General features: G+C 50.1%; 1 protein-coding gene across 1 annotated transcript in view; it reads right to left on the bottom strand.

The window, feature by feature from the left end:
- GRIK3 (glutamate ionotropic receptor kainate type subunit 3) overlaps positions 1-26,503 on the bottom strand; it is a 238,139-nt gene that overhangs the window by 12,850 nt on the left and 198,786 nt on the right. The window contains exons 11-13 of the mRNA XM_033227086.1: positions 15,716-15,939; positions 10,279-10,397; positions 7,567-7,784 (exon numbers count right to left, since the gene is read on the bottom strand). Of these exons, the coding sequence (XP_033082977.1) occupies positions 7,567-7,784; positions 10,279-10,397; positions 15,716-15,939 (561 nt within the window). The remainder of the gene's footprint in view (positions 1-7,566; positions 7,785-10,278; positions 10,398-15,715; positions 15,940-26,503) is intronic.

The raw sequence follows: 26,503 nt of genomic DNA, 5'->3' as shown, positions 1-26,503 counted from the left end.
CTCCCATGTCACCCACCCTCTCAGTCATCCATCCAATAAATCTCAAGTCCTGAGAAAAGTAACTTGACAATGAATCACTCAGGAAGCCCCACCTACTCCTTCTGTCTCAGAATGGGATAAGAACTTCTCTTTCTCTAAACTCCTCCTTGTATCCTCCCCATACCCCAACACTTTATTCCTCTTATATACAAGCCTGCCTGACACCAAACCATATGCTCTTTCCAGTAACACAACACCATAGATGGAGACAGAAAATTCGGTTGGGGGCTGAAGGGAGTGTTGAGGTAGATGGGCTCTGAGGAAAGACACAAGAAAGGCACCAGCGGGTAAAGGAACTGAATGAGGAAGATGGGAAAGGACAACAGAGAGCTTGGGCCAGTGGAGATGGAAGGTGAAAACAAGGCATGAAGCTGGCTGTGACGTTAATTTTAAGAGACTCCTGGCTCCAGTACCAACTAAATTATTATCTCTATCACCTTCAGGGAGATGTGTCTGAAATCTGCTTTCCTAGAATGGTCCCCACTGCCCTCCTCTTCTATCTTGGGGCCCCCATTCTCGACCCCATCTGCTCATGGTCTCTGCTTCCCCTTAAGTGCTGTCCTTCTGTTCTTGAGTAGTTCAGTGATTCTGGGGCACAACCCTGAAAAGGTTCCTTCTGGCATGTCTAGGCAGGGATAGATAAATCCAGGGCCCATCTCTGAAAGAGTTGCCAGCACAGGCCTGAGTTCCCATCACTGGCCAGAGCTATCATCACCACCCCAGGGAATAAAGTGCCACATACCTACAGCTCCTGTGTCATCCTGCCTGTCTTGGCCCTGGAGAGAACCTTAATAAGGGTTGTTTCAGGGCTAGTCACCCAAATCAACTAATGGAATCATCTGGAACAACCAATACACGGCGGTGTGCCAGGACAGAGATGCTTTTTTTATCAGTAAAATTGGCAAGAAAGTAAATTTCAGGCTCACGACTTTCAATTCCAGCCTCCTCAAAGAAGCAAATTGATTTTCCCTGACTGAAGATACTTAATCTTGAGAATTTAACATTTCTGTACAAGAGAATGTATATAAGTCTCTCTCTATATATAGCAATTTAAAAGGGAGCTGAGTTTCAGGGAATGTGCGCAGAGATGCAGTAGCAATGGGATTGCATACAAGACCTTGGGTGTTTTCCATACTGGAAAGGAGATCTTCTTCCATATTAAATGGCTTTCTTATCTCTGAGTGTGGAATCTTTGGCCTTACTGGATCCATGGACTTGAGCAGTTAATCATTTCTCTTGGGTCATTTCTATGGAGACAGGAGGCCTCTTTGGAGTCCACTGCCTCTGCCAGCTGCTACAGGCCCCCTCGTAAGGACAGTCTAGCTCCTTGCTCACCCCCCATCCTGGCAGCGGCCTCTGTTGGCTGCACATGCCTGAGGCTTGCTTGTGGGGGGCTGCAGGCTGGGGGTGGAGGTAGTGAGAGGGGTCAGCTCTACTACACTCTGGTGTCACACCAGCTTGGACTCAAATGCCAGCTTCTTCTGTGACCACAAGCAAGTGACATCACCTCTCTGAGCTTCACTTTCCATATCTGTAAAACGGGTGTTGTAAGAGTACCTGCTACTTAGGGTTATCGTGAACATTCAACAAGACAAAGTGTGTGAAGTGTTTAATCCAGAGCCCGCCTCTAAGGCTCTATAGGTGGCCGGAGTCACTCTTTTCCTTTAAGGCTGCTTAATTCTCCTTAAGGCCCAGTTTTCTCATCTAGAAACTGGGGAGAAAATTCTCTATAGTGCTGAGTTGCTATGGCACTTAAAGGGGTAAAAACTCAAATGCTGACAGGGGCCAGGCAGGGTATTGAAGTAACTAAAGAAGGCTGGGTGGGAGTCTGTAAACTGGAGATAAACATTGCCTCTTAGCTGCTGAGAACTGCTGCAATTGATGTTTTTAAAAAATATGCATATATTAATAAGCGATGTGTGGCCCCTCCAAATCACATCTGTGGGCTGCACAGGCCTGTGTATCACCAGTCTGCAACAGTAAACAATAAAAAGTTAGCATTCACTGCATGCCTACTTTGTGCCAGGTAATGCTGTGAGGTAAATACACGAATTATCCCATTTAATAATCTCAAGAGCTCCACAAAGTGGGTGCCCATTAGCTGGTCATCTCCAGTGTGCTCTGGTTAAGTAATCTGCCCCAGGAGGGAACTTCGGGGCAAGAGGAAAGTGTCCAGCCTGCTTCTTTGGCTTGTGTTCAGCCAACCGGAGGGCTCAGCAGAAGAGAAAGCCTTTGACCTAAGTCCTCCTGTATGCCTGGATCTGGGCTAACCACTGTACATACAGGAGCTCACTGAAACCTCTTGCCAATTGCTGCATGGTGAAAATAAGTATCTATGTCATACAGGGGAGCATATGGAAGCCCAGAGAAGTGAAGTGACTTGCCTAAGGTCACCAGCAGAGACATCACCCAGACTCAAATCCTGGTCTGTCTGACTTTAAAACTGATGTAACTTGATGATGACAGGCGGCACCACAGTGAATTTTGCCTGGGCATTACGTTTTGGTCCCCCTACCTGCTTCTGCTTGAAGGCAGGGCTAAGGCTGTATGTGAGAGAGGCCAGCAGATGGGTCAGGAGAAGCTGGAAGCTGAGTTTGAGGAGCATCTTCCTAGGCCCTCCAGCTCAGGGAAGAGTCTGTCATGTAGCTGGGAGGCAGGGGGTGGGCCGGGCGACTTCTCTGAGAGCATGCCCAGGTCAGATGCTAGGACTGAAGCTGTGCAAGGGGGAGGGCCTGACAATGGCCACGGGCCCAGGGAACCTGGCATTCTCGGGCCCCTAGTTCCCACTCCTTCCCTAAGCTACTATCCCTCTCACCTGTTATGTGCTCCCCCACCGCCAGCACTGAAAAAGGTCTAAGTGCTTGGAAAAGCTGTCTTCCAACTTCCTGTCTCATCAAAGCTGTGTGGCCTTCCCCACAAAGAACACGCTTTCCCAATGTTCTCCTTTACATTTTGCCTACATATTTTTATAGCCAAACAGTGCTTTCAAAGGCCTCCTTTTTCATCTCCTAATTAATTTTTATCTTCCAAGACGGAGGAAGGACAACACAGGAGACGCTGTTTGTGATGTCTGCTGCTCCCTGACAACTCTTCAAATGAAATTTCCTTTGGAATGATGGGGCTGCAGGGTGGGGGCGAGGGATCGAGAGACCCCCGAGAGCCCAGTGTCCCGCTTCCTGCCGCTGTTGTCTTTGGACAGAACAGGTTTTCTCTCCCTTGTGAGTTCTACTCTCAGTCAGGGTGTTTTTTAAGACTGTGTGCTGCTTAACCAGGAACATGCTAACCATAGAAATCAAGTTCATCTGTCCTGCACTCTGGACCTTCAATAAAGGCTGCCCGCTCGGTTCTTAGTCCTCGATATTGTCTCCTGCACTTGTGCCACTTGGCTGCTGCCATCTTTAAATCCCATCCTTTCACTCAACAACAACATCCACTCAACATGTATTATTAGAGCAACTACGATGTGCCAGGACTGTGCAGGGCTGGGTATGTGGTCAAATGACTGTAGCTTCACTTTTCCCCAAATGCCTCCTGAGGACTGTGGCTGGGTCCTTAGAGAAGCCATATGAACACAGTGACCAAGAGCATAGGCACTAGAGCCAGGCTGCTTGGGTTCAAATTCCAGTCCTGCATTTCACTAGCTGTGGGACTTTAGGCAAGTCAGTTAGCCTCGCTGAGCCTTCCTTTCATCACGTGTCAAATGGAGATGATAATAATAATCTACCTTCCAGGGCTGCTATTGAGGATGTAATAAGCAAATACAGGTAAAGTGTTTGGAATGGTGCCTGGCACAAAGTGTTCATTAAGTGTTACTGTTATTGTTGACTTTGCCAATGTCTCCCAGACATCTGATGGCTCCTCCTGGAGCTGCCTCCTGTTCAATAGTAGTGCAGCCTTGCCATATACTCTTATGGGCAGGAGAGGACCACCTCTCAAGGAGAAGACCCTAGAGTGGATGTAGGGGAGGGCACTGTGCGTGAAGACAGAATGTCTGACCTTGTAACCGGCCCCACCACTGATCTGCTGTGTGATAATGGGCTGGGCCTGTTTCTCTAGGTTAATCTCAGGTCTCCTTCCAGCTCTAACCTGCAAACATTCTGTGCTAACCAGGAGGCTATCACCTGGTCTGGAGGAAGGTCTAATTGGGAAGTCCAATTACAGAGGGCAAGGGGGTGGCAAGGCAGGGAATTGGTTCATCCAGGGACCTTCAGCGGGGGCAGGGGGTAGTGGGGCTTCTAGCTCATCATCTGAGGTGGGGGCAAGTTAATGTATCTACATTCAGGCTCTTCGCCCATAAGTAACAGTCCCATTGCTGCTGCTGATGACAGGGAACCTGGGCAAGGAGAACTTCACTTGAAATAAGGCAGGAGACAATGTGGCCAGGCATAAAGAGGAATTAATTGACCATAGGGAGAGCAATAAAGTGGAGCTGGTTATGCAGGGGGTGTGGAGTTGTTGTTTCTGACCCACAGACTCCTGTGAGCATGGGCCCATGAAGCCCCAGCATCCCAGCTAGGTGACAGCATTTGTCTCTCTCCTCTGCCCTCCTCACTGTGCCATTTGCAGGGAAGGTGGGTGAGGGCAGAGGAGGCTGTGGGAGGTGCTGCTTGATGCTGAGGGCAGCAGCTCAGTGGGGAGCTGGGACTAGGTTCTGGGAAGCCAATCTGAGCATCTTAGCATGGAGGGAGGCAAGGACATCCAATCAGCAGCAATGAGCCTGCACCAGGCTTATTTATGCCATTTTCCTTTGATCGGGAGCCCTGCTTAGAGATGGGCTCATGCGTTATGCATGAGAGATGCTCTGGCACAGTCAAAGGGCTGGGCCACAGCCTGGGGATAGGCATGAGCAGGCAAGCATGTGTGCACACACACACACACACACAGAGACACATATGCATGCACAGTCCATTATGCACACACACACACCCAGAGACACATTCGTACGCATGCATGGACCATTATACACATACGCAGACCCCCCACCACCATACAGAGACACATATGCATACATGGGCCATTATACACACATACATGCAGACATATATACGTGCATGGATCATTATACACGCACACGCAGATACATATGTATGCACAGGCCATTATACAGACACACAGAGATTCATGCATGCATAGGCCATTACACAGGCATACACACACAAAGGCTAGTATACACACACATGCATCATGCATAAGCGGGCCATTACACACACACAGGCCCATCTGCCCTCCACTTATCTAGACATACCCATGCGGATATCCAAGCAGACAGACACATGTATTTTCTCTGTACACATATACATGTAGACCTTCTGGTACACACTTGTACACATTCACTGGCACATGTCCACATGCTCAGATCACAGATATGCATCACCCGTATGTTCAAGCACACATACACATAGATGCAGACACATGTCCAGGCACAAATACACACATGTCCCCACACAGGCAGAGTTGTGCACAGGCACATGTGTGCACACACACACATGCACATTCCCACATATTATTTACTGCTACATGCACATGTGAAGCCATGCATGTATACACATCCTCACCTACTCACTCAGGCGGGAACACATACAGAGTCCCATAGTGCCCCCAACATGCCTTTGATAATGCCATTGTCTTCCCCTCACTCTAAATACACAGTAGTGACCTCTTAAGCAAGTCAACCAACATCCCTCTTGGCAACATCCAAGAGGGAAGCTCCTTTCCTCCCTCACTGTCTCTTCACTACAAGGCTGTTTCCAACCTCAAAGAGGGACATGGTGGGGGCTGGGCAGCAGGGAGGGGAGAGAGTGCTGGGGGACTGCAGTGTTCAGGAGGTAGAAGGCTTTCCCACCCAACTCTTTCCTTCTCTTTTCACTCAGGTCCCACTAGAGGCTCCATCTATCATTCAGAGGCTTAGCTAGGAGGAGGCAGGGGCTGGGTGATGGGGAATCAGAGCCCAGAGGAAAGGAAAATATGCCAGGCTTCCATTCCAGGTTGATTGAGAGCAGTTGATTAACAGATAAACATATAAATAAGTGGGCCTGCAGCCACAGAGTTCCTAAATCCTAGTCATTTCTGAGAAACAATTGGAGCAGTGGTTCTCCAAGCATGGAGCCTGGACCAGCAGCCACAGCAACACTTTGGAACTTTTTAGAAATGCATTCTCGGCCCCATCTAGACCTCCTGAATCAGAAACTCTGAGGTTGGGGCCTGCAAGCTGTGTTTCTTTCTTATTATTTTATTTTAGTTTTTGAGATGGAGTCTTGCTCTATCACCCAGGCTGGAATGCGGTGGTGCGATCTCAGCTCACCGCAACCTCCGCCTCCGGGTTCAAGCGATTTTTCTACCTCAGCCTCCCCAGTAACTGGGATTACAGGTGCGGCGCCACCTGTAATTTGTATTTTTAGTAGAGATGGGGTGTCACCATATTGACCAGGCTGGTCTCGAACTCCTGACCTCGTGATCTGCTCACCATGGCCTCCCAAAGTGCTGGGATTATAGGCTGAGCCACTGTGCCTGGCCTGCAAGCTGTGTTTCAACAAGTCTTCCAGGTGATCTGAATGCACACCCAGGTCTAAGAACCACTGGCCTAAAACAGGGGCTTCGAGGAAGGCAAGCCTGTTTATCACCTGGCTCCTCCAGCTGGGCGTCCTGGACAAGCCACTTAGCTGCTCTGGGACTCAGTTACCACATGTGGAAAGTAGAAATAATTCGAGTATCAGCCTCCCAGGATTTGTCACGAAGATTAAATGAGGCCCAGCATTTACTACAGGCTTGGCCTACTATGAGATCTCAGTGGCAGTAGCTACTGTTATTACTACTTTAATTTCTGGGAGAACCTTTGCAGCTTTTGGTTCTCGGGGCCAGCCAGAGTCTCCTAAGCCCTCAGCTACTTCAGTAGAAAGTGGAAAACATTAGGGCACTGAGCCAACACTTCACAGAGCAGGAGGAGCAATGAAATCATGGCCAGATACCCATTAGAACAGTCACTTGAGCAGGTGACAGGGACTTTATCTGCTGACACCAGCATTCTTAGAATGTAACATGCTCAGTAATGTCTGTAAACACTTGTTCAAGTTCTAAATCTCCTCCCTTCCTCTCAGGATTTGGCCCTGCTGCCATCTCCCCAACCTCAAGCTAGCTTCCTCGAGATGGATGGCATTGAGATCTGAAGCTAAGGCAGGGAGCCCCCAGGGCCTGTGTGTCTGGGCCGCTCCTCCCCTGTTTCCCCCTTCTCCAGGCCCCTCTCTCCACCTATCTCCTTCTTATGACTTAAGGAATCATAACACATTCACATTGCTCATCTCAGGCACAGAAACTTCTAGGATTCGTGTTGAGGTCAACCCATTTGGGCCACATCACCACAGCTCCCCAAAGTCGACTAGTCCAAACAAGGTGGGGCTGAGGCCTGGGGGATTCTGACCCATTGGCCATGCGTGGTTAGGGAAGGGCAGAGATGCCCTTTCCTCTTCTGCTCAGTAAAGGGTCTGGAGAGGATCAGCTCATGGTGCTGCAATAGGATAGAGAGGGCCTCACCTTGAAGAAGGTCATGGTGGCCCCGTCCTTGACAGCCCCATACTCGATTTTGGTTTGCTTGGCCAGGTCGTCAGCAGAGTCAATGGGTGATTCCATGCGCTCCACGGTCAAAAAGGCAGCCAGGTTGGCCGTGTAGGAAGAGATGATGATGAGCGTGAAGAACCACCAGATGCCACCAATGATGCGTGTGGACAGGGCTTTGGGCATCAGCTCAGACCCTGGGCGAAGAGAGGATATAGGCAGTCCCTTACAAAATCCAGACTAGCGCTGCTCAAGTCCCCTAGGTTATGGATTCCTCTGATACTCTAATGAAAGCTAAGGCCCTTTCCCAAGACCAGTGGTTCTCAAAAGTGTAGTCCCTGGACCAGCAGCAACATCATCACCTGGAATTTGTTAGAAATGCACATTCTTGGGCCTCTCCCCAGCACTCACTGAATCAGTAATTTCTGAGGGTGGGAACCAGCAATATGTTTTGAGTAATCTCTCCAGATGATTCTGACGCAGCTGAAATTTAAGAATCGCTCTTCTAGAACAACATACATTCACATTTCACAGGCTCATCAAAACCTCAGATGCCTAACCATAGACCACTTATGTGGTCCCAGCTTAAGAACACCTGGGAGTCAGGACCCCTGGGTTCTTGAGTGAATCCTGCTCCCAACTCTCAGTGTGATCTTATGCCTGATACTTCCCCTCTCTGAAAAATTCTGCAAAACATGAAGAATTGTCCTTCCTCTGTCCCAGCCTCACATAAATACTGTGGTGCTGCAATGATATAATTTGAGAAGAAATTGCATTGGAAATACAAATGGTATACAAATACAAGATTGCTATGCGGTGCTTTGCAGGAGGGGAAAAAAAAATCAACACGTTTTGAAGCTCTTTGCCGAAATATATCACTTTTCTTCCCCAACCTTAGGTGTGGAGCACAGTAGAGATGATACCTTCTAACTGAAGTAATTAACTAGTTGGCTTTCAAGAGATTTAAATTGCGAGTGACTCCTGAACTTTCCAGAATATTTGGACCTGCAATCTGAAAAGCGTCTGCTTTGATATGGATGATTTTTTTTTCCTCAAAGAAGTCACTCAAGGGACAGTTTTTCAAATACATAACTATTTTTCTCCCTCCTAATCAAAACCACACCGAGAATACATCAGGGGCCAGTGCTCTGAATAGCAGCAGGAGGTGGAAGAGGAGAAGCTATTACTGCATTGAGGGGCTTCCAGGTCTTTCCCAACTGTCACCGAACAAAGATGATGGACAAAAAAGCAAGGTGAGGCTCCAGGACACGCATTAATAGCAAGGACAGATTGAGGCACTTCCCTTGAAAGTTGCCTGTCACTTCCTAGTTGCTAGAGACCACTGAGGCTCCGTGTCCCCTCCCAAACTGGACACTCCCAGCCTCCCCTGATTGCTCCAAACCAGGCTTTGGGAGGCTCTCAGAGAGGGAGCAGCTTATTTGAGTCACCTGATTGGTGAGTTCTGCCAGGCTTGCCAGACCTCTGCCCAAGTCCCTGCCCTGGCCTCTGCCATGGCCGAGAGGTTTCTCGCATGTGGGACAGATTTACTTTTTTCCTCTCCTCCTTCATTCAAGTACCCAGCACAGAGCCTGGCATGTAGTGGGTGCCCAGGACACACTGGGATAATGCCATTCGCTCATTTGTTTGGCATTTACTGATGGATGTCTACTGAGGACCAGGGTTTGTGAAGGTTATACACAGATGACTGAGGGACAAAGACATTTTCTCTGTCCCTTGAAGCCCCTTCCCTGCCTGCCCCCTAGGTAGGTTGCTCAGTGAAACTCTAACAGGTAGACACTTGTCTGCACTCCCTAAGATAAGAGACTCTGGACATGGGACTCCACCGGCAGAGGCAGTGAGCACATGGCTTGTGGCCAGCAGGACCAGGGGGTGGTGTCCTTCCTGGGGGTCTTTCCTGGCTGGTGATCCCCTCTCCCTGTGCCTGCCCTCTTGCTCCCTACTGTCTCTGCATCTGACTCCCGGCAGTTAGAGCAGGTGCTCTGCTTTCTGAGATATTTGAGTAGCTGCAGATATTTCCAAAGCACATTGGCCCTCCTTCCAGAGGATGTAAGAGAATTGCATTCTTTTGTGTATCTCATCTTTGAAGCACTTGGGCTGAAGTCCCCAACTCAGCCATGATCCTTCCTACTCTCAGGAGCCTCACAGCCAAGCGGCCATGGAGTTCCATCCACAGTGTATCCTGAAGCTCTTTTAGTGCATTTCTGCCCTCCACTCCCAGGGCCACCACCAGGCTCAGGTCTTATCACCTCATTCCTGCAGTGGCCTCCCACCCAGCCTCCCTGCCTCTGGTCTCCTTCCATCCACAGCTCAACTTGCTCAGCTGGATTGTGTGGTGATGAGGCCATGGGCAGTGTCAGCCGCAGCCAGTAGGGTGCTCTATGTCCACCTCAGCTGGAGCAGGTGGTGAGGGATGTGTCCTGCATGCCCTGGGTTGGGTGGTTTTCTTAGCTTCAGACCCTGGCCAGCTCCAGCCAGAGTGGAGGTGGAAGTTGGGGGTCTGGGGCAAGGGCACAGAAGGTTGGATATCTCTGTGTCTCCAACCTTCTGCTGGCTCATCAGGGTCTAAGGCTGCCCCTAGAAGTATGGGCTGGCCCTGCTGATGCCAAAGAGGCTGAAGACCTGCTGGGGAAAGGAGACCCTGGAAAGGGAGGCCGTGGGAGAGGTGCATACCTTGTTGCATCAGGGATCCCATTCCAAACCAGAAGCTGTTAAGCAGAGTGAAGTTATTTTCCACCACCTCGGAGCCAGGGTTGCAGGGGTGAGCATCGTACCACTCATAAGGGCTGAACCTGGCACAGGAGGAGAGGGACAGTCACCTGGGAAACAAGGAGCATCCATGCCCCAGCAGGCAGTGGTTTAGCAAACACAGCTGTGCCAGCCGCCTCAGTATCAATATCCTCATGGTTCTGCTGGGAGGCAGGGCAGGGGAATTTCTTCTTGTTCTTTATTGTTAGTGCCCTTTTCTGGTTATAAAGGTAATTCACCAGCATCTCGTAAAATTAAAAGTGCACATGCCCTTCAGCCTCCCAATTCTGCAACTCATTATCCATCCCAGAAAAAGCACTCTTACAGGAGCATCAAGAGAAGCACACAAGGGTGTTTATCAAAGCATTGTTTGTCATCGCAAAAAACTGGAAACCACCAAAATGTCCTTCAATAAAGGAATGATTAAATAAACTATGCCACACTGTACTGTGAAATATTATGCGGCTGCTAAAAGAGAATGAGATACTTGAGATGTGCTGGCGGGGAAAGATCTTCAACACATATTGTTGAAGATCTAAGCAATAAAAATATGAAAAGCAATGTATTAAAAGCAATAGAAAATAAGAACAATATGACCACACTTAGATAAACAGATTCCTAAAGACATAACTATTCAGTGCTTTATGTATACTCATATGCAAATGTATACTAAAGGGTCTGAAAGGGTCTCTAGATAAAAAATATCAGTGTTTACCTCTGGGGAGGGGCATCAAAACAGCAGAAGGAATTTCAGGAAGGCCAATTGCTCTATCTGTATTATATAAATTTTTAAAAGTGGGAACATGCTTTTGAGTTTTGGGCATAATAAAAAAACCTTAAAAAGGGAAAAAAGCAGAAGACACATTTTATAAAATATTCAGACAGTATAGACGAATACAATCTGAAAGTGAATGTCTCCAGCATCCTATCCCCCGGAGAGAACAATGCGTTATATAATTTTTTAGATTTTTGTCTTTGAATATACAAATACATATATGACAGGGAAAAAATGATTACTTAAAGCCCCCTACTGCCTTCTAAGGAAGAGGAGTCCTGATGACTGAACTGAAGGGAGTTTTTGTTCACTGCGTGAGTTCCAGTTGAGGATATCTCTGTTTAAAGAAGCTTGAGAGGTTGAGAGGACCCTGGAAAAAGTCCCACACTAGTGGACATTTTCTCTAGGTTTGTGGGGGAGGTTTTAGGATGCTGAGAGGACACATCTGGAAGGGGAGACAAGTCCAATGGAATCGTGTTTCATTTTTAAGTGCAATGCCCTTTAAGTGTGATGTTGCGACCTTTCTTTTCTGTCTCCCTTCTAAAAGCTGGAATATATTATACATTGATTACCAGTGGTCATGTGGAAACAATTTTATTTTCATGAAGCGGGAAGATCCCTCAAATAGGAAATCCTAAAGAAAGGTTTCAAACCAAGACAGGGATCTTCAAAGGAAATGGCCACAAACTGGTTAGAGGCTCTAAAATCCACAGGGAAGAGATCTAGGATGGAGAAAGCAGAGATGAGAGGCTATTGTGAGAAGGGTTTTTGGAGAGAGCCTTTGGAGAGTTGAGTGTCCAGAGCTCCCGCTTCCTCTACCACATCGAGGGAGAGGGGCTTCCCAGGGGGCGAGGCAGCTCAGTGCCTGGCCCTGTAACTGAGCAGATGGACCTGGGAAGGGTGAAGGGCAGGGGTTGGGCTGGTGGGTGCTCTGTCAGTGGAATCAGGCAAGTCCCTGCTGCACGACATTGGCCTGCAGGCCCAGACACCACCAGGCCTCAGGACGCTGGGTCCACAGTGCTTCCCCTGGCCCAGATGGACCCATGCAGAAGACAGATCCAGCCCAGGCCGACTTTGACTCCCATCCTAGAAGGCAATGGGATTCCAACAGGGAGAGGCCATGGGGCACAGGCCGCTGGAGGACCAGGGGCTGAGTGGGTAGTGGGCCACGAAGGGAGGCCCTGCTGGAGGGGGCCGTGGGAAGAGCACCCACCTCTGAACACCCTGGAAGGTGGAAGGCAGACAAAATAAAGCCGATTTCTGATGAGATCTCCCGAGTCCTGCTCTTTACATGTACCAGGCACACATACACAAATATATGACATATATGATACTTTTAACAAAAAAAAAAAAACCCCTATCATACCACTATACTGTCCAAGAACTTTGTTTTTCATTTAATGTTACCAGCCTCTTTTCAGGTCAGTTCTTCCAGATCTACCTCATGCTCTGTAACCACTCTGCAGGTATCTCTAACCATGCCTTGACTGATGGGCACTTAAGCTGTCCTCTCTTTCCGACTGTGGTGCACTCTGCTGGAAAAGCATCCTTGGACACACCTCTGCGGGCCCTGATGCCCAAGGGTGGCCTTGTCTTCTGGGGCTTGGCTGCAAAGGCTTTCTAGATTTGGGAGAATGCTAAAGTGTGGCTCAATGGTGATGTTTCAACAGGACGAAGTTCCAGGGGTGGAACTGCTTATCATAATAAAAATAACTGGTTCTAGAATGGGCTTCTTGGCTATCAAATGCTGTTACAGGCTGGGGTCCTCACCACCTCCTGAGAGGTGAAAGCCTGCAGGGTGCCCATTTTACAGATGCAGAGGCCACAAGGATCCTGCAGTCAGTGGGACAGAGCGTCCAGGCTCTAACCCTCCTCGGCCACAGGAGAGAAGAGGAGTGGGATGGTCGCCGGACAAGGAGGGAAGGTGTCACCTGGAGTTAATGGCGGATCTTGGATTTGTAGCTTGTGGCTGCAAGAGCTTCTCCAGTCTTGAGAGTAAACAGGAGTTAGAAGTTGACCTGGAGACACTCTGTCTCCACAGAGAAGGTGACATTCCATCCCCAGCTGGAGTGTGGAGGTGTAGACAGGGCATCCACTGTGGCCAAAGCTCTCGCTTCCTTGGGATACTCAACCCAGATTTGGCTGCAATGTGGCTCCCAGGAGCTAGATGGGCTGCTCACCCTCAGCCCTGCCTTCTGGGTCAGGCACTTAGGATCATCCCCTGTCACGAGTGCCAACTGTCCTGCTCTCTGTGGTGAGAAAGCACACCCTAGGCTCCCTTCCTGTTTCCTCCTACCTCACCAGGCATGAAGTCGAATATCTTGGTGGCAGCGAAAGGCCTTGTGCAATGCCTGGTCCCCAGATGTGGGCCAAACAGACCAGGCCAGGCCAGTGTGCAAGATGGACAGTCCCGTGCCAACCTGGAGTTGTCCCAGAGTGGACCTGGACACCTGCCCACCTTTCCCAGGCCCTATCTCTTAGAACTGTGGGCAGCTGTGTCCAGATCTCCTTCAGCCAGCATGGTCACCGGGAGTGAAGGGGAGATGGCCGCATTCACCCTACAGATATGTTGTGCTTGATCCTGCCAGTGTTATAAAAAATTCAACTAGTGGCCACACAGAAAAACCGAGAGACATCACATAAAAATCCAAATCTCTCTCTCAAAATCATGAGCTCTGCAACATTGGCCCTGCATCTCTGCCTGGTCCAACCTGTTGGAGCTGAGCAGCGGCTGCCCCCTTCAGCCGGGTGAGCTCTCCAGGGTGCCTTAGTCCCTACCACTCTCCACTGCCTATCACTATGCCTGCTTCACTCCCTTTGGCCCTGGCAGGTACTTGCGTTTGCCACCCTTGATATAAAGTTGGACCGGTCTGGGTTTGAAGCCCAACTCTGCCAAAGAAATGCTTTCTGATTCTGGGCAATTACTTAACCTCTCCAAGCCTCAGTTTCTGCTTCTATAAACTGGTGATAATTATACCCATCTCAAGAGGTATGAGTGGTGTTGTGTGGGTGCTGGGCGAGGTGACAAGTGCACTCTGAAGCTCTTCCTAGCTCTGTGGCCAAAACTCTTCTCCCTCTCCTCTCTTCTCAGGGGTCTCCTATCATTCCAGCAGCTCTAGGAAATCCATCTCTTCTAGAAAGTCTCCCAGCCTAACCTTGGGAAGGAGGCTCCCACCTTCCTAGCCTGGAGGCAGGGTGGGAGGCAGGCGTGCTGGTGAAGGGCCAGGAATGAGAGGGGGATGGAACACACATCAAAAGGGCTGAGCGGATGCTGGAAAAGCCCGAAGGGGTGGGAGGACCACTGGAGCTGCTAAAATCATGGTGTGAGCTCTGGAGAGTGGCTCCTGGCTTTCAAAGGTTTGTTAGACCATTAGAGACAAGAGGCATAAATGAAGGCCCTTGGCTGCTGCTGCGCCCACCAGGCAGGGCGAGGCCAGCACGGCAGCTCCAGGCCTCTGGCGGCACAGGGCCTGGGGATCGGGACATTGCATCACTCACAGCCTTCCCTTTAGTCTCTCGCAGTATGGGAGGAGGGAGCGGAAGGGAGTGAAGTGGGGGGAGGGCGGCTTTTAAGGAAGGCTCTGGAGAGAAAAAAAGGCTGAAAACGCCAAGTTGTTGGATCTCAAATTGCCTCTCCAGAGAAGTCTCTCTTTGCACTTTGTTAGGATTTAGAGAAAAAAAAAGGACCAGATCAGGGGCTGGGGCTGGAGCCCGGAGAGAGAAGGCAGAGGGCTCCGCTGGAAAGCCGTGGGGAGCAGGCCCCAGCAGCCACCAACCCGGGGCAGGGGCGGACCACTGGACGGAGATGTGGGTCATAGATAAAAGGCTTGGTGACCCCCACAGTCAAATGCTGCAAGTGTCACCTATTGCTTGTATGGCCTTGGCAAGTGGTGAGACTTTCTGAGTCTCAGGTGTCTCCCCTCCAAGGGAGGCTGTAAAGTGCAGAGCACAGTGCTTGGCAAGCACTGGGTGTTCACCAAACACTGGGCAAAACCTGTCCCCTAGTGACCTCCTCCTACCACCCACCAGCAAGGGTGTGCTATGTCTACTTATGTGAACAACAAAATGTGCAAGCATGTTGCTAGCACGGAGCCCAGACAGGAATGTGTGTATGTGTGCCTCGTTTCTGTATGTGGGGATGGTGTGAGTTTATTGGGCACTGTTCCTCCTGCTGTTGTGGCTTGGATAGACACATCCTGTTTTCCAAGTTCTAAGCTACCCACTGGGCCACTCAATGTCCTGAGTCTGCTGCACCAGGTGCCTGACTCAGGTGGTGCAGCTTTGGGCAACCACTTGACCTCTTCAAGCCTGCTAATGGGACCTGAGGTGCAACTGCCGCATCTCAGGGTTATAGACACAGACCAGGGTGACGACCAGGTGATTCAAGCCTGGGGGTGGGGAGGGACAAGTCATGGAAAGTTCCCTGAGGGATATAAAGGAATCTGAGCCATAGGGAGTGGAAGAGGAGTGGGCATAGCAGTGGCCTGAGCCTTGGGCCTTCTGTGCCAGGGGCTGAGGAGGTAAGGACCTGCCTGGCCCCTAAACCTTCAACCTTGGGCCCGACATCTGGCCAAGGAATTGCCTTACCTGGCGATGACGAAGAGGACACAGCTGACCCCCAGGTAGGCGAGGAGCACATACATCCAGATGTCTGGGGACAGGGGATTGAGGAAGGAGAAGACGCTGGGGTTGGTGCCATTGGGCTTTCGATACAGGATGCTCACACCGAGTGTCATGAAGGGCTTGGAGAAGTCGATGGCCTTCTCTCGAACATGGGTGATGGTCAGGGGGGCCACGGCCAGATCTGCCTTCTGAAATCAGACACAGAGAGAGAGAGACAGACTATGAGCAAAGTCTCAGAATAGCGGGAGACAGAACACCCTTGCTGGAGGAGAGATGAGGGTGAAGTAGTTGTCCCAGCCCCAGGTCACTAACTGCTCTTCTGTTTCCACATTTACTAACCCTCCTTGAGGGCCAGGTCAGGGTGCTGGGGAGACAATGATGAATTCAACTTAACCTCTGCTCTCTAAGAGCTCATGGTCTTGAAGAAGAGAGTGGTGGAATAAACATGCAGAGAATGGAACTCTATTAAAGCTGTAACCCACGTGCTCCCTTCTCAAAATGGTGCTTTGTCAAATAAATACAGTTCAGTAACCCAAAAACATTCAAAAATAGCTCATGCTTTTTATTTGTGTCTTTCAAAACCACAAAGAGGACACAGAACGCACCATAATGCCTATTTAATTCTGCTTTCCTCTCCCATCCACTTCTCGACTGCTTCACCACATTCTGGATATTCTATATATCCTAAAAGCCCTCCAAACACAAGTTGGGCAAAGATAATGCCCTCCTTGGGAGAAACTAGACAGGCAGGCTGGGTACTGTGGCTCATACCTGTAATCCCAGCACTATGGGAGGCTGAGGTGGGAGGATCGTTTGAGCCCTGGGGTTTGAGAATAGCCTACATTTCATAGTGAGACTCCATCGCTACAAAAAATTGACAAGTTAGCTGGGTACAGTGGCAAGTGCCTGTAGTCCCAGCTACTTGGGAGGCTGGGGTGGGAGGACTGCTTGAGGCTGGGAGGTAGAGGCTGCAGTGAGCTGTGATCGTGCCACAGTACTCCAGCCTGGGCAACAGAGTGAGAGCTTGTTTCGAAAAATAAAAAAAAAAAAAAAAAAAGAAAGGAAACAAAAGCAGCAAATCCAGGGCCCTTATTAACAGGAGGTGGTGTGGAGTGGGAAAGAAGGGGGTGGGGTAATATTAGGAATGCTATGTTAATAAATTTTAGCCCATCACAATTTTAATAAGGGAAGAATTCAAGTTCGATTCTTTGGTCTGAGCTTTTCCTGATTAGAAATCTAGATTCCCTCATTCCCATCTCCTCTTTCCAGGACCCCATTGGCATCCTCCCCAACGAGGCCCCAATTAAACCACTTCCTGCTTACCACAGTCCCTCCTTCAGCCCCATGCTCTGCACATCCCACACTGTTTAGGATGTCCTCTTCCTGTAGGCTCATTCCCACCACTGTCTGCCTTCCTCTGCACATCCTGCCTCTTCCAGAAACCCTCCCTCGCAGCCTCCATCTCAACTTCCATGAAGCCAGCTCTGTTCTGCTTGAATGGTGGTCTGTGCCCCACGTGATCTTGTGTCTGACCTGCTTATGTGCCTGTGAGTTCCTGAGTGCGGCTGGAGCTGGGGCGGAGTCTCTGCTTCTTTTCTCCTTCCCCAAGCCCTATCTCAGTCTCTGGAATATTTGTTAATTAATAAACTTCCCCTCTGAGAGGCTGCCCCTGGGGCTTCTGTGGATATTTAAATTTCAGAATGTGAACTAAGTTATCACTTCCCTTCCTCACGTGGGACAGGACAGAAAGGGAGGCTGGGGTCTAACAACCAGCATTGAAGACCTTCTCGGCAAGGGGGGAACCTCCCTCTGAAACCCCTTTCCAAGGCAATGCCTCTAGGTGGCCATCCACTGACTTGGTCCAACTCCATTCAACCACTCATTGTGTCATGAAATTCAACAGACACCAGGGATACAGAGCTGACCCAAAGACATGACTTCTGCCCTCATGGAGCTTACAGTCTAGTAGGGGAGATGGTCATTAATCAAACTGTTAATAAGGGTATCTGCTAACACTAGCTCTGACTTCACTCATCTTAGAACAGGAACTAGCAATCCAGTCAAAATCAGATGTCAAGGAGGGAAGGGCTAGTATGGGTGGAATCGCAGCTTCTGGACAGCTCTGCAGGTGCTCCCGGCTGGGAGCAGCTGGGAAACACAACTTTGACACTGCCCACCCAATGTTTCCCCTTCTAAAGCCAGCCCCCACACCCCATCATTGACACTTGGAGTCGAAGGATTTGATGACCTTCAGAACCTGGGAAAGATGGAGGAGGAGCAGCCTATTATAAAGGCTCTTTCTTTTGTAAATGTCTGAATGTGTGAGTTGGGATTTGCCTGGCTGAAGGCAGAAGAAGAAGGAATGGGGTAAGCTGCCGCCACCCCAGCTCCCGGAGTCCTCTCAGTTCAGGGTGTGTACAAAAGAAAGCAGAAAAACAAGAAATATCAGGGAGGGTATAGAGTGGTGAGCAAGAGACTGAGTCCCTGGTGTCATGGAGCTTCCAGTTGAGTGAGCTCTTGCTGGGGCTGTAGACAGGATCCTTTGGTGGGGTGGGAGCCTGAGTGAGATACCCTGAAAGGTTCCCTTCAATCCTAAAGATCTAGGATTCTCTGTAATGTTGATGTGACAGAGATATAGAGGGCCCTTTGATTCCAGAACTTGGCATCCCCAAGTCCTGTCCCTTCAAAGTCCAGTCATGTGCTGCCTAACTGTCTTGGTCAACAGTGGACTGCATATACAATAGTGGTCCCATAAGATTATAATACTATTTTTGCTGCACTTTTTCTATGTTTAGATAAGTTTCCATACACAAATGTCTACAGTATTCAATAGAGTAGCATGCTGTACAGGTTTGTACCTAGGAGCAATAGGCCATACCATATAGCTGAGGTGTGTAGTAGGCACTACCATCTAGGTGTGTGGAAGTATAGCCTATGATGTTCCAACTACGGTGAAAATGCCTAATGACATTTCTCAGAATGTATTCCTGTTGTTAAGTGATGCTTGACTGTATATTGCTTTGGGAGGTTCTGTTCTCACTCCAAAGTCATTATCATTGCTCAAAATGCCTTTGGAACTCGTCTCTGGAGATGGAGTGGATTCTTGGGAAGAACCTCAAAGTCAATGGTGGTGATGAATCTCCCTTTGACTTTTGATGGCAAGTTGGATGAGAGAGTTATGGCTGGGGGACTGAGGTGTTTGTAGCCAATGATTATTCCAAGGGCTGGTGAGAAAGCTAATCACATGGCCACAGGTGATTGGCCTTCTGGCCAGCCCTTTCCCCAGGTTCTCTCAGAGCCTTTGAAACCTCCCTGCCGTTCTTCCTGCTCTTTGGTTTTAATGGGGTCGGGAGACCAAGGCATCCAGAGCATTCTGTACCTACGGTGGCAAGACAACTGGCCAATATGACCTTCACCGGGAGTTTGGATCTGTGTTTTCTCCTGGGCTTCAGGAAGGCTGGAGTTCTCCACTTCGTTTCTGGTTAAGGCAGAAAATACTACATTTCACCGTTGGTTACGATTTCCCTGAAAAAGGCATTATTTTGTCCAACTTCCCTTGAAAGATGGGAACAGATGTCAAGCCTTTGCTGTTTCAGTTCATTACTCACAATGAAAGGCCCAATCTTGGCAGGCTCTTCCCACTTGTGCAAGTTTTCTTTGAGGATGATTCATAAAATCATAGGCTGTCAGAGCTGGATGAGAGAACTTCAAGTCTATTCGAGGAATACATCTATTCCAACCCCACATTTTTTTTTAACAGAAGGAAACTGAGGCTTGAAGAGAAGCTCCTTGGTCTTTCCTATAATATTTACAGCAATCATGTCCTTGAACGACATCAAACCCCTGACTTGTACAACACTTTCATTGGTCTAATGGGTGTTTTGTTAGCCCTCCTGCCTCACCAAGGACCTTTCTGTATTATTTCTAAGCCTCTGGAGCAGGCAGAACGGTCTTCCCAGGACACTACTTCATCCCCATAAGCAGCTTTCCACTTACCAAGAATCTGTTGGGGCCCTCCTGGCTCCTCCTCCTCCCAGTCTCCTCTATCCTTGCATGAGGTCACCTGACCCCACCTACTCTATCACACCCTTGAGGGTAAGAACAATTCAACCTGCTATAGCTCCATCTTTTGGTCCTCAGTCTCCAGATACCCTGGCTGCTGGTTGAAACCTGCCTTGTACTCCAGACTAAAACCTGGACATCTTCCTGCCAGGAATGGGATTGGGTCTGTGGTCCCAGCTCTAACAACTTGTCACCGATCAGCCTTCTCTTAGGACAGGGGTCCTCCCAAGGGTCTGAGATCTGGCCTCTGACTCCCAACTTGCTACCTGTGTCTGGTGTCCCTGCTGCAAGCTGCCTGATTGGATTCCCAAGTATAGTCCCTACCAGATTCCTCATCTCCGTTTTCCGCCTCTTACTTGGGATCCCCATCGAACATGCCAAGCATGACTCAGCGTACTGCTTATGCTGCCTATGCCTATGCCATCTTCCCAGTATCCCTGCCAGGTGGTCAACATCCTCGCCATATTCCAGATGGGGACAGGGTGGCTTAATCAGGCTAGGAGGCTTGTTTAAACTGGTAAGTGGCTGAGCCGGTACTTGGACCCAGTTCATTGTGATCTCAAAGTTCAACATTTTACCACTCTACCATGCAAGCCACATGTAGTGGATTGAATTATGTCCCCCCACATTATGTTCAAATACTAACTCCTGATACTGGTGAGTGTGATCTTATTTGGAAATAAGGTTTTTGCAGATGAAATCAAGTTAAAATTAAGTTATACTGAATGAAGGTGGGCCCCAAATCCAATGACTGGTGCCCGTAAAAGAAGAGAAAAAGAGGAGGCTTTCTCTCATGAGCAGTGGCTCATGCCTGTAATCCTAGCACTTTGGGAGGCCGAGGTGGGTGGAACACTTGAGGTGAGGAGTTCGACACCAGCCTGGCCCACATGGCGAAACCCCATCTCTACTAAAAATACAAAAATTAGCTGGGTGTGCTGGCATGCACGTGTAATCCCAGCTACTTGGGAGGCTGAGGCAGGGAAAATCGCTTGAACTTGGAGGCGAGGGTTGCAGTGAGAAGAGATCATACCACTGCACTCCAGCCTGGGCAACAGAGCAAGATTCCGTCTCAAAAAAAAAAAAAAAAAAGAGGAAAAGAGGTTGCACAGATACACACAGAGAAGGCCATGTGATGCTGGAGGCAGAGACTGGAAAAGCAGATACAAGCCAAAAGCACCAGGGACTGCCAGCCACACCAGAAGACTGGAGAGAAGCATGGAACAGGTTCTTCTTCAGAGCCTCCGAAAGGAAACAGCCATGCTATCACCTTCATTTCTCATTTCTGACCTCCAGCACTGGTGGTTCATGGCCATTTGATGTGGCAGCTCTAGGGAACTAACATACCTGCCACTTAGACCCTGTGCAGGATGCATGGGGCTCCTTCCACAGCCTGCTGCTGTCCCCACCTTAGCACCTGTCCTACTCTGAAGGGCAAGCTTCATGGTTGGACCCACCCTGCCTTGTCCTGAGCCCAGTGTTGCATTCCTAGAGACCTGAACTTGACCCTGGCTCCTGACCATGGGGCTTCCCAGCATACACTTCACATTGCCTGGCTTGGAAGCCTTGCAGCTGCAGAAAGCTGCTGGTATACCCTTGCCACCTCCAGGTCCCTCTGCTGCTTCCACAGCTGTCTAAGTAAACCAGCCTCACTCCTGCCATGCATACGGGACTCTTCCCCAGGGACTCTGCTGGCATCCCGCCCACCTCTCTGGTATGTGGCATCATGGAATTCACCTTCTGCTCTTTTCCCAAAGTGGTGTTTCTCCAACTAGAATCTGTCCCTATCCATGGTGCTAATTAAAGTAAGTCAGGACTTCCTAATGCCCTTAGGATAAAAAAATTCTTACTAGGGTTGCTTACAGCCATGCATGATCTAGTCCAGTGCTGTCCAACAGAGCTTCCTGCAACGATGAAAAGGTTCTCTATCTGCACTAACCAATACGGCAACTGTGGGTCACACGTGGCTGTCAAGCATTTGAAATGTGGCTGGTAAGACTAAGGAACTGAATTTATACTTTAATTGAATTTTAATTAATTAAAGCTTAAAATTAAATAACCCCCTGTGGCTGGTGGCTGCTGCATTGAAAGGCTCTCCCACATTTCTCACACTGTCCTCCCCTCCTCTCTTCCTCCCAGCCTTCCTGCAGCCCCTCCGATCCATGTTCTCTCTCTTACCTCCGGATGCTGCACATGCACTGTTCTCCACCCGGAACCTCTTCCTCCCCAAACTCTTTGTCTAGTGAATGCTGACTTCTGCTTCAGATCTCAGCCCAATCATCGCTTCCACAGACACAAGCCTCAGAGGAAATCAGGACTCCCTGGTGACTGCTCTCATCGCACCAGGCACTTGTCGCTCCCAGCACTGATCACGGTTGTGATTTTAGAGGCATTGGCTGATTCTCTGGGTGTTTCCAACTCCCCCAACCATAAGCTCAGGAGACTGAGGCCAGAGCCTGTCACCTTTTCACCGTTGTGTGCCCCATGGCTGGCACAGTGTCTGGCACATAGTAGGCCTTTCGTAGAGACTCTGTGAATGAATGAGTAGGATGTTGCTGGTTTAGACGAGGCACCCAGCGAGCGTGTCCTCTGAGTCAGCTCACAGAGCACATGGCCATTTACAAGAGGATAAAGCAAGTCACAGATGGTGTCTGTGGCTGAGCCACAGCCTCCAAGCTTAAGAACACACTGTGTCCCTGAAGGGCCCTGGACATGAACCTAACAAACCAACACCCTGAACAGTCCACACATTTGAACAGAGGGGAACAGGTGCTAGCTCATTCATAAGTGTCAACTGATGGGTCAACTACTAGTACCTGTGATTCATTCACTGGTTTCCTGAGCTGACAGCAGGCTCACGGCCTAACAGTGAGGAAAGATGTGTTTACCCTTCCTGGGCCTGAGAGGATATAGCCCAGTTTCTGAGACCCAGTAAGCTCCATCCCTGTGCCTCTGTCCTTCGGGAAGAATGGGTAGGTCTTCTCTGCTTCATAGACCCCATAGGGGTCCCCAGGTTGGAGGCACCATGGGCTCCGTGTCCCATCACTGCAAGTTCTCTCCCCACAACTCATTCCCTGACAGTCGTATTAACCCAGACAGGGCAGGGCCTGCCCGAGCACAGCCCAAGGGAGCTGAAGGCACGGAGCCCCCCTGCCCCCAGGCTAGGTCCCGGTTACACACTCCTGTAGCCCCCGCACTGCTCCTGTGTGCCTTTATCACTATGGACTTTTTATTTGTAAGCCACTGTGGGATGCCCAGCTCCTCTGCCAGGATATACAGTCCAGGAGCGTGGGGAATGAGCTTATTTCACTCACTGATGTGTCTCTAGGGATTAACACAAAGCCTGGCACAAAGTAGGGGCTCAATCAAATTTTGCTGAAAGAATGAGCATCAAAATACCCCCAAGGGTTCTGCTTACCCCAGCCTAATGGGCTAAGCTCTGGCCTCAGGTCCCCTGCACTAACTCCTGCCAGTTCACCCAATCCTGTCCCCTGCCCGCCTCTCTCCAGAGTTTAGAGCCTGCTGCTTGTGCCCTGGCCCCTGAAGAATCCACCTGAACATTGCTACCCTTCTTCCTTCTGACCTGTCAGTGGACCCTAGCACCGATAGCCTTCACCTGCCCTCATTCCCACCTCAGAGAGGTCCTGGTGAATTCTCACCTCCACAGAGCTCCCCAGTCACTGCCCTGGGCAACCTGACTGGCCTGGGGAGGGTCCACCTTTGGAGCCCATCTCTTTCTCCTGCCCCCAGGTGAGCTCCCAGCATGTCCAGCTCCAAAAAGCCCTGCTCTAGGCTGGGGCAGTGGGATTGGGTGGAGCCTTCCTTGGCATTGCAGATAGGAGTTGGGGCCAACACATGAAGGCCAGAACCAAGGTCTAGTTCCTAGTTAAGAGGAAGACGGGACACAGTGGGGGCAATGGTAGTGTGTCTTTGAAAACAGATCTTCCCATCACACCTGCCAACCCACCTGGAGGCAGGGAAACCAGAGTTCATAGTGCCATGGCCATAACTGGGGTTGGGGGACAACTTCCCAAATCCATGTCCTTCTTCGCCCAAACCTCATCACCAGCTTCTGCTGCATAACCAGATGCCCTTCCTGGATTCCCCTGACTGCTGCTGATGAAGTGGACAGGGCATGGCTAGCTCCTACCTCTCAAGTCTCCAAGATCTTCCCCCAAAGTTTCCTGGGCTGGGTCACAGCGACTCCCCACCGCTCTCTGATCTACAGGACCTGTCAGCCCAGGCCCCAGTCTGGGAGCCAGGGAAGCTCTTCCACCCATCCACATTCCTTGCCCAGAACACTCGCTCTTATTGAATATTTATATCTGTTCATATGTTCACAGATAATTGCCCATTTCTTCCACTAGAGTGTAGGATCTTGAGGATCAGGGAAGAGATCCTGCCTATTTTGTTCACCTCTGTATCCACGGCTGCTAGCACGGGGCCTGACTCGATAGATTTATTGAAGAAATGAATAAATCAGTCACTGGGAGCACTGGAGGTTTAAAAGAGACCCCCCCAGCAGGCGCTGTCTCAGGAGTGCCACCCTCCTGAGTTGGCAGGGCAGGGAAAGGGGAGTAGGGGCAGGGGGATAGCAAGTCAGAGAGAATATCTGTGGATGACCTACCAGCTAGCTGTCAAACTCAACAATTAGCACTGTGGCCATCGATAATGTTGGAAAACAGCACCCTGAAAAGCCCACATATATCTAAATAGATGGGGAACAGGTGCTAGAAAATTCATGTCAACCAGTGAGTCATGTCCCTGTGGTTGGCACACAGGCCTCCTGAGCTGACGGATGTCTGACAGTGAGAAAGGGCGGGTGTGCCTCTCCCAAGCCTGGGAGAACTGCCTGGTTCCTGAGTCCCCATGGGGACCAGCCTGTGCCTGTCTCTTAGGAAGGCTCCATGGGATTTCCCTGCTTCAGGGCACACTCCAAAGGATGCACCACAATCTCTATCACCATCTCTAAAAGAATCCCCTCCCCACTCCCTGCATGTCCACAAGGGTGCTGTCTGTCCAGGGCCAACCCTAGCACAGTCCTGCCAGTGCTCCGGGACTCCATGCACTCAGCTACAGCCCCAGCCAGGCCCTGACCAGGTGGAGACTTCAGCAGCCTCCGCCATCCACCCAGGCATGTGTCTTAGACCTACCTGGGACATCTCTTCCTCATTCTTCGGGTCGGCGCAGCCTAAGAGTCACTTCCTCAGGGAAGCTTGAGGCCTTTTCTTCAGGGTTATACTCCCAAAGCCCTCTATCTTCCCCGTTGCGGCACTGATCAAAATCTTAATGAAATCTCACTTGTCTGATTCATTGTTTGCCCCTGGAGGGTAAGGACCATGTCTGCCTGGGTCACCCCCACTCCCTAGTCACTGCCCCGGGTCTGGCACATTATCAGTGGGGGCTGGGCTCAGACCCCTCTCACGCAGACTTTCAGATCCTCTGGCTCTGGCCAACCTCACGCAGGTCCAATCTGACAGCATCTCAATGCCTGCCCAACTGGCCACCTCTGGCCTCCAGCACTGTGGCTTCTCATAGACGCTGCTGCAAGATCCCGATTGGCTCCCATGCTCACCATGCCAAACCCAGAATGCATGAGAGTCAGGAGCCAGTGGATAAACCTGTTTTCCCTTCCTCTGCTTACCCCAAGAGATGGTCCTGAGATACACTTTGCAAGGCATTTCCAGGGTGCAGACTCATAGACTGAGAAATTAGTCACCCTCTATGGCAACCAGCTCAATAACACATCCTTGTGTTGCGTTCTTCCTTCCTGCTCCACATCCCTTGCCCTGCCCCTCATTATCCCCCTGGCATCACAACCCCTAATTGAGTAATGGCATAATCCCCTGCCTCAAGCTCTGCTCTGCAGGCTCCCAGGCTGAGACATTGCTCAATAAAGTTTCGTGGAATTGATGAAAGAACGAATGATCCTCAGCAGAGGAGCTTGTATGTTTCAGCTGCTCCTTCTGACCTCAGTTTCCCCCAATACTCCATCCCTGAAGCCCTCTTGCTCTCTTACACCTGTTTGTCTGGACCCGGATCCCTGCCAGGCTCTTTCCAGGCCTTTCCCCAGGTTGGTCTCTGCTCACTGAATTCTGGAGCTGACAGTTCTGCGGTGACTCTCAATGGGACCCCAAGTCCCTCCTGCACCCCTCACCTGTTTCCCTGGTTTCCCCAGACAGACCCTGGAGACATCCCAAGCTCCCCCAGGGCTCCACAGTCATTGCTCCGGGCAACCTGGCTGCTCCAACAAGAGTCCAGCTTTGCAGTTTCCCCTGCCCTCAACTGCCCTGTCCCCTCCAGGATTCTGACTTGCCCTAGGGGAGCTCCCAGCAAGCTTTGCTTGCAAGTGTGCTGGCCTAGCCCAAAGAAGGTAGCTTGGGCAGAACATTTCCTGGCCACACAAACAAGGGTGTGAGGCTCCTCCTGACACCCATGCATGCGGGCCAGAACTCAGATCTGCTTCCAATTGGAAGATGGTGGACACAGTGGGCAATGGGGTCATGGCCTTGACATGAGACCCTCCTCTCACACACCACGGCTGGGAAGCTAGCTAGTCATGACCCCACAACAACCATGCCTCTGGGCAAAGCATGCAAGCCCATGTGTTCACCCACATATCCCTCATTCAGTGAGGCTGCTCTGTGTATGTCCAGCCCTTGCCAGGTGTTGGGGCAGCAGCCAAGTTTAGCC

Source organism: Trachypithecus francoisi, unplaced genomic scaffold, assembly GCF_009764315.1.
Source record: "Trachypithecus francoisi isolate TF-2019V2 unplaced genomic scaffold, Tfra_2.0 Lachesis_group12, whole genome shotgun sequence".
Classification (NCBI taxonomy): domain Eukaryota; kingdom Metazoa; phylum Chordata; class Mammalia; order Primates; family Cercopithecidae; genus Trachypithecus; species Trachypithecus francoisi.
Note: the sequence above shows the minus strand (reverse complement) of the source record. Positions and strands in the feature narration are given on the sequence as shown.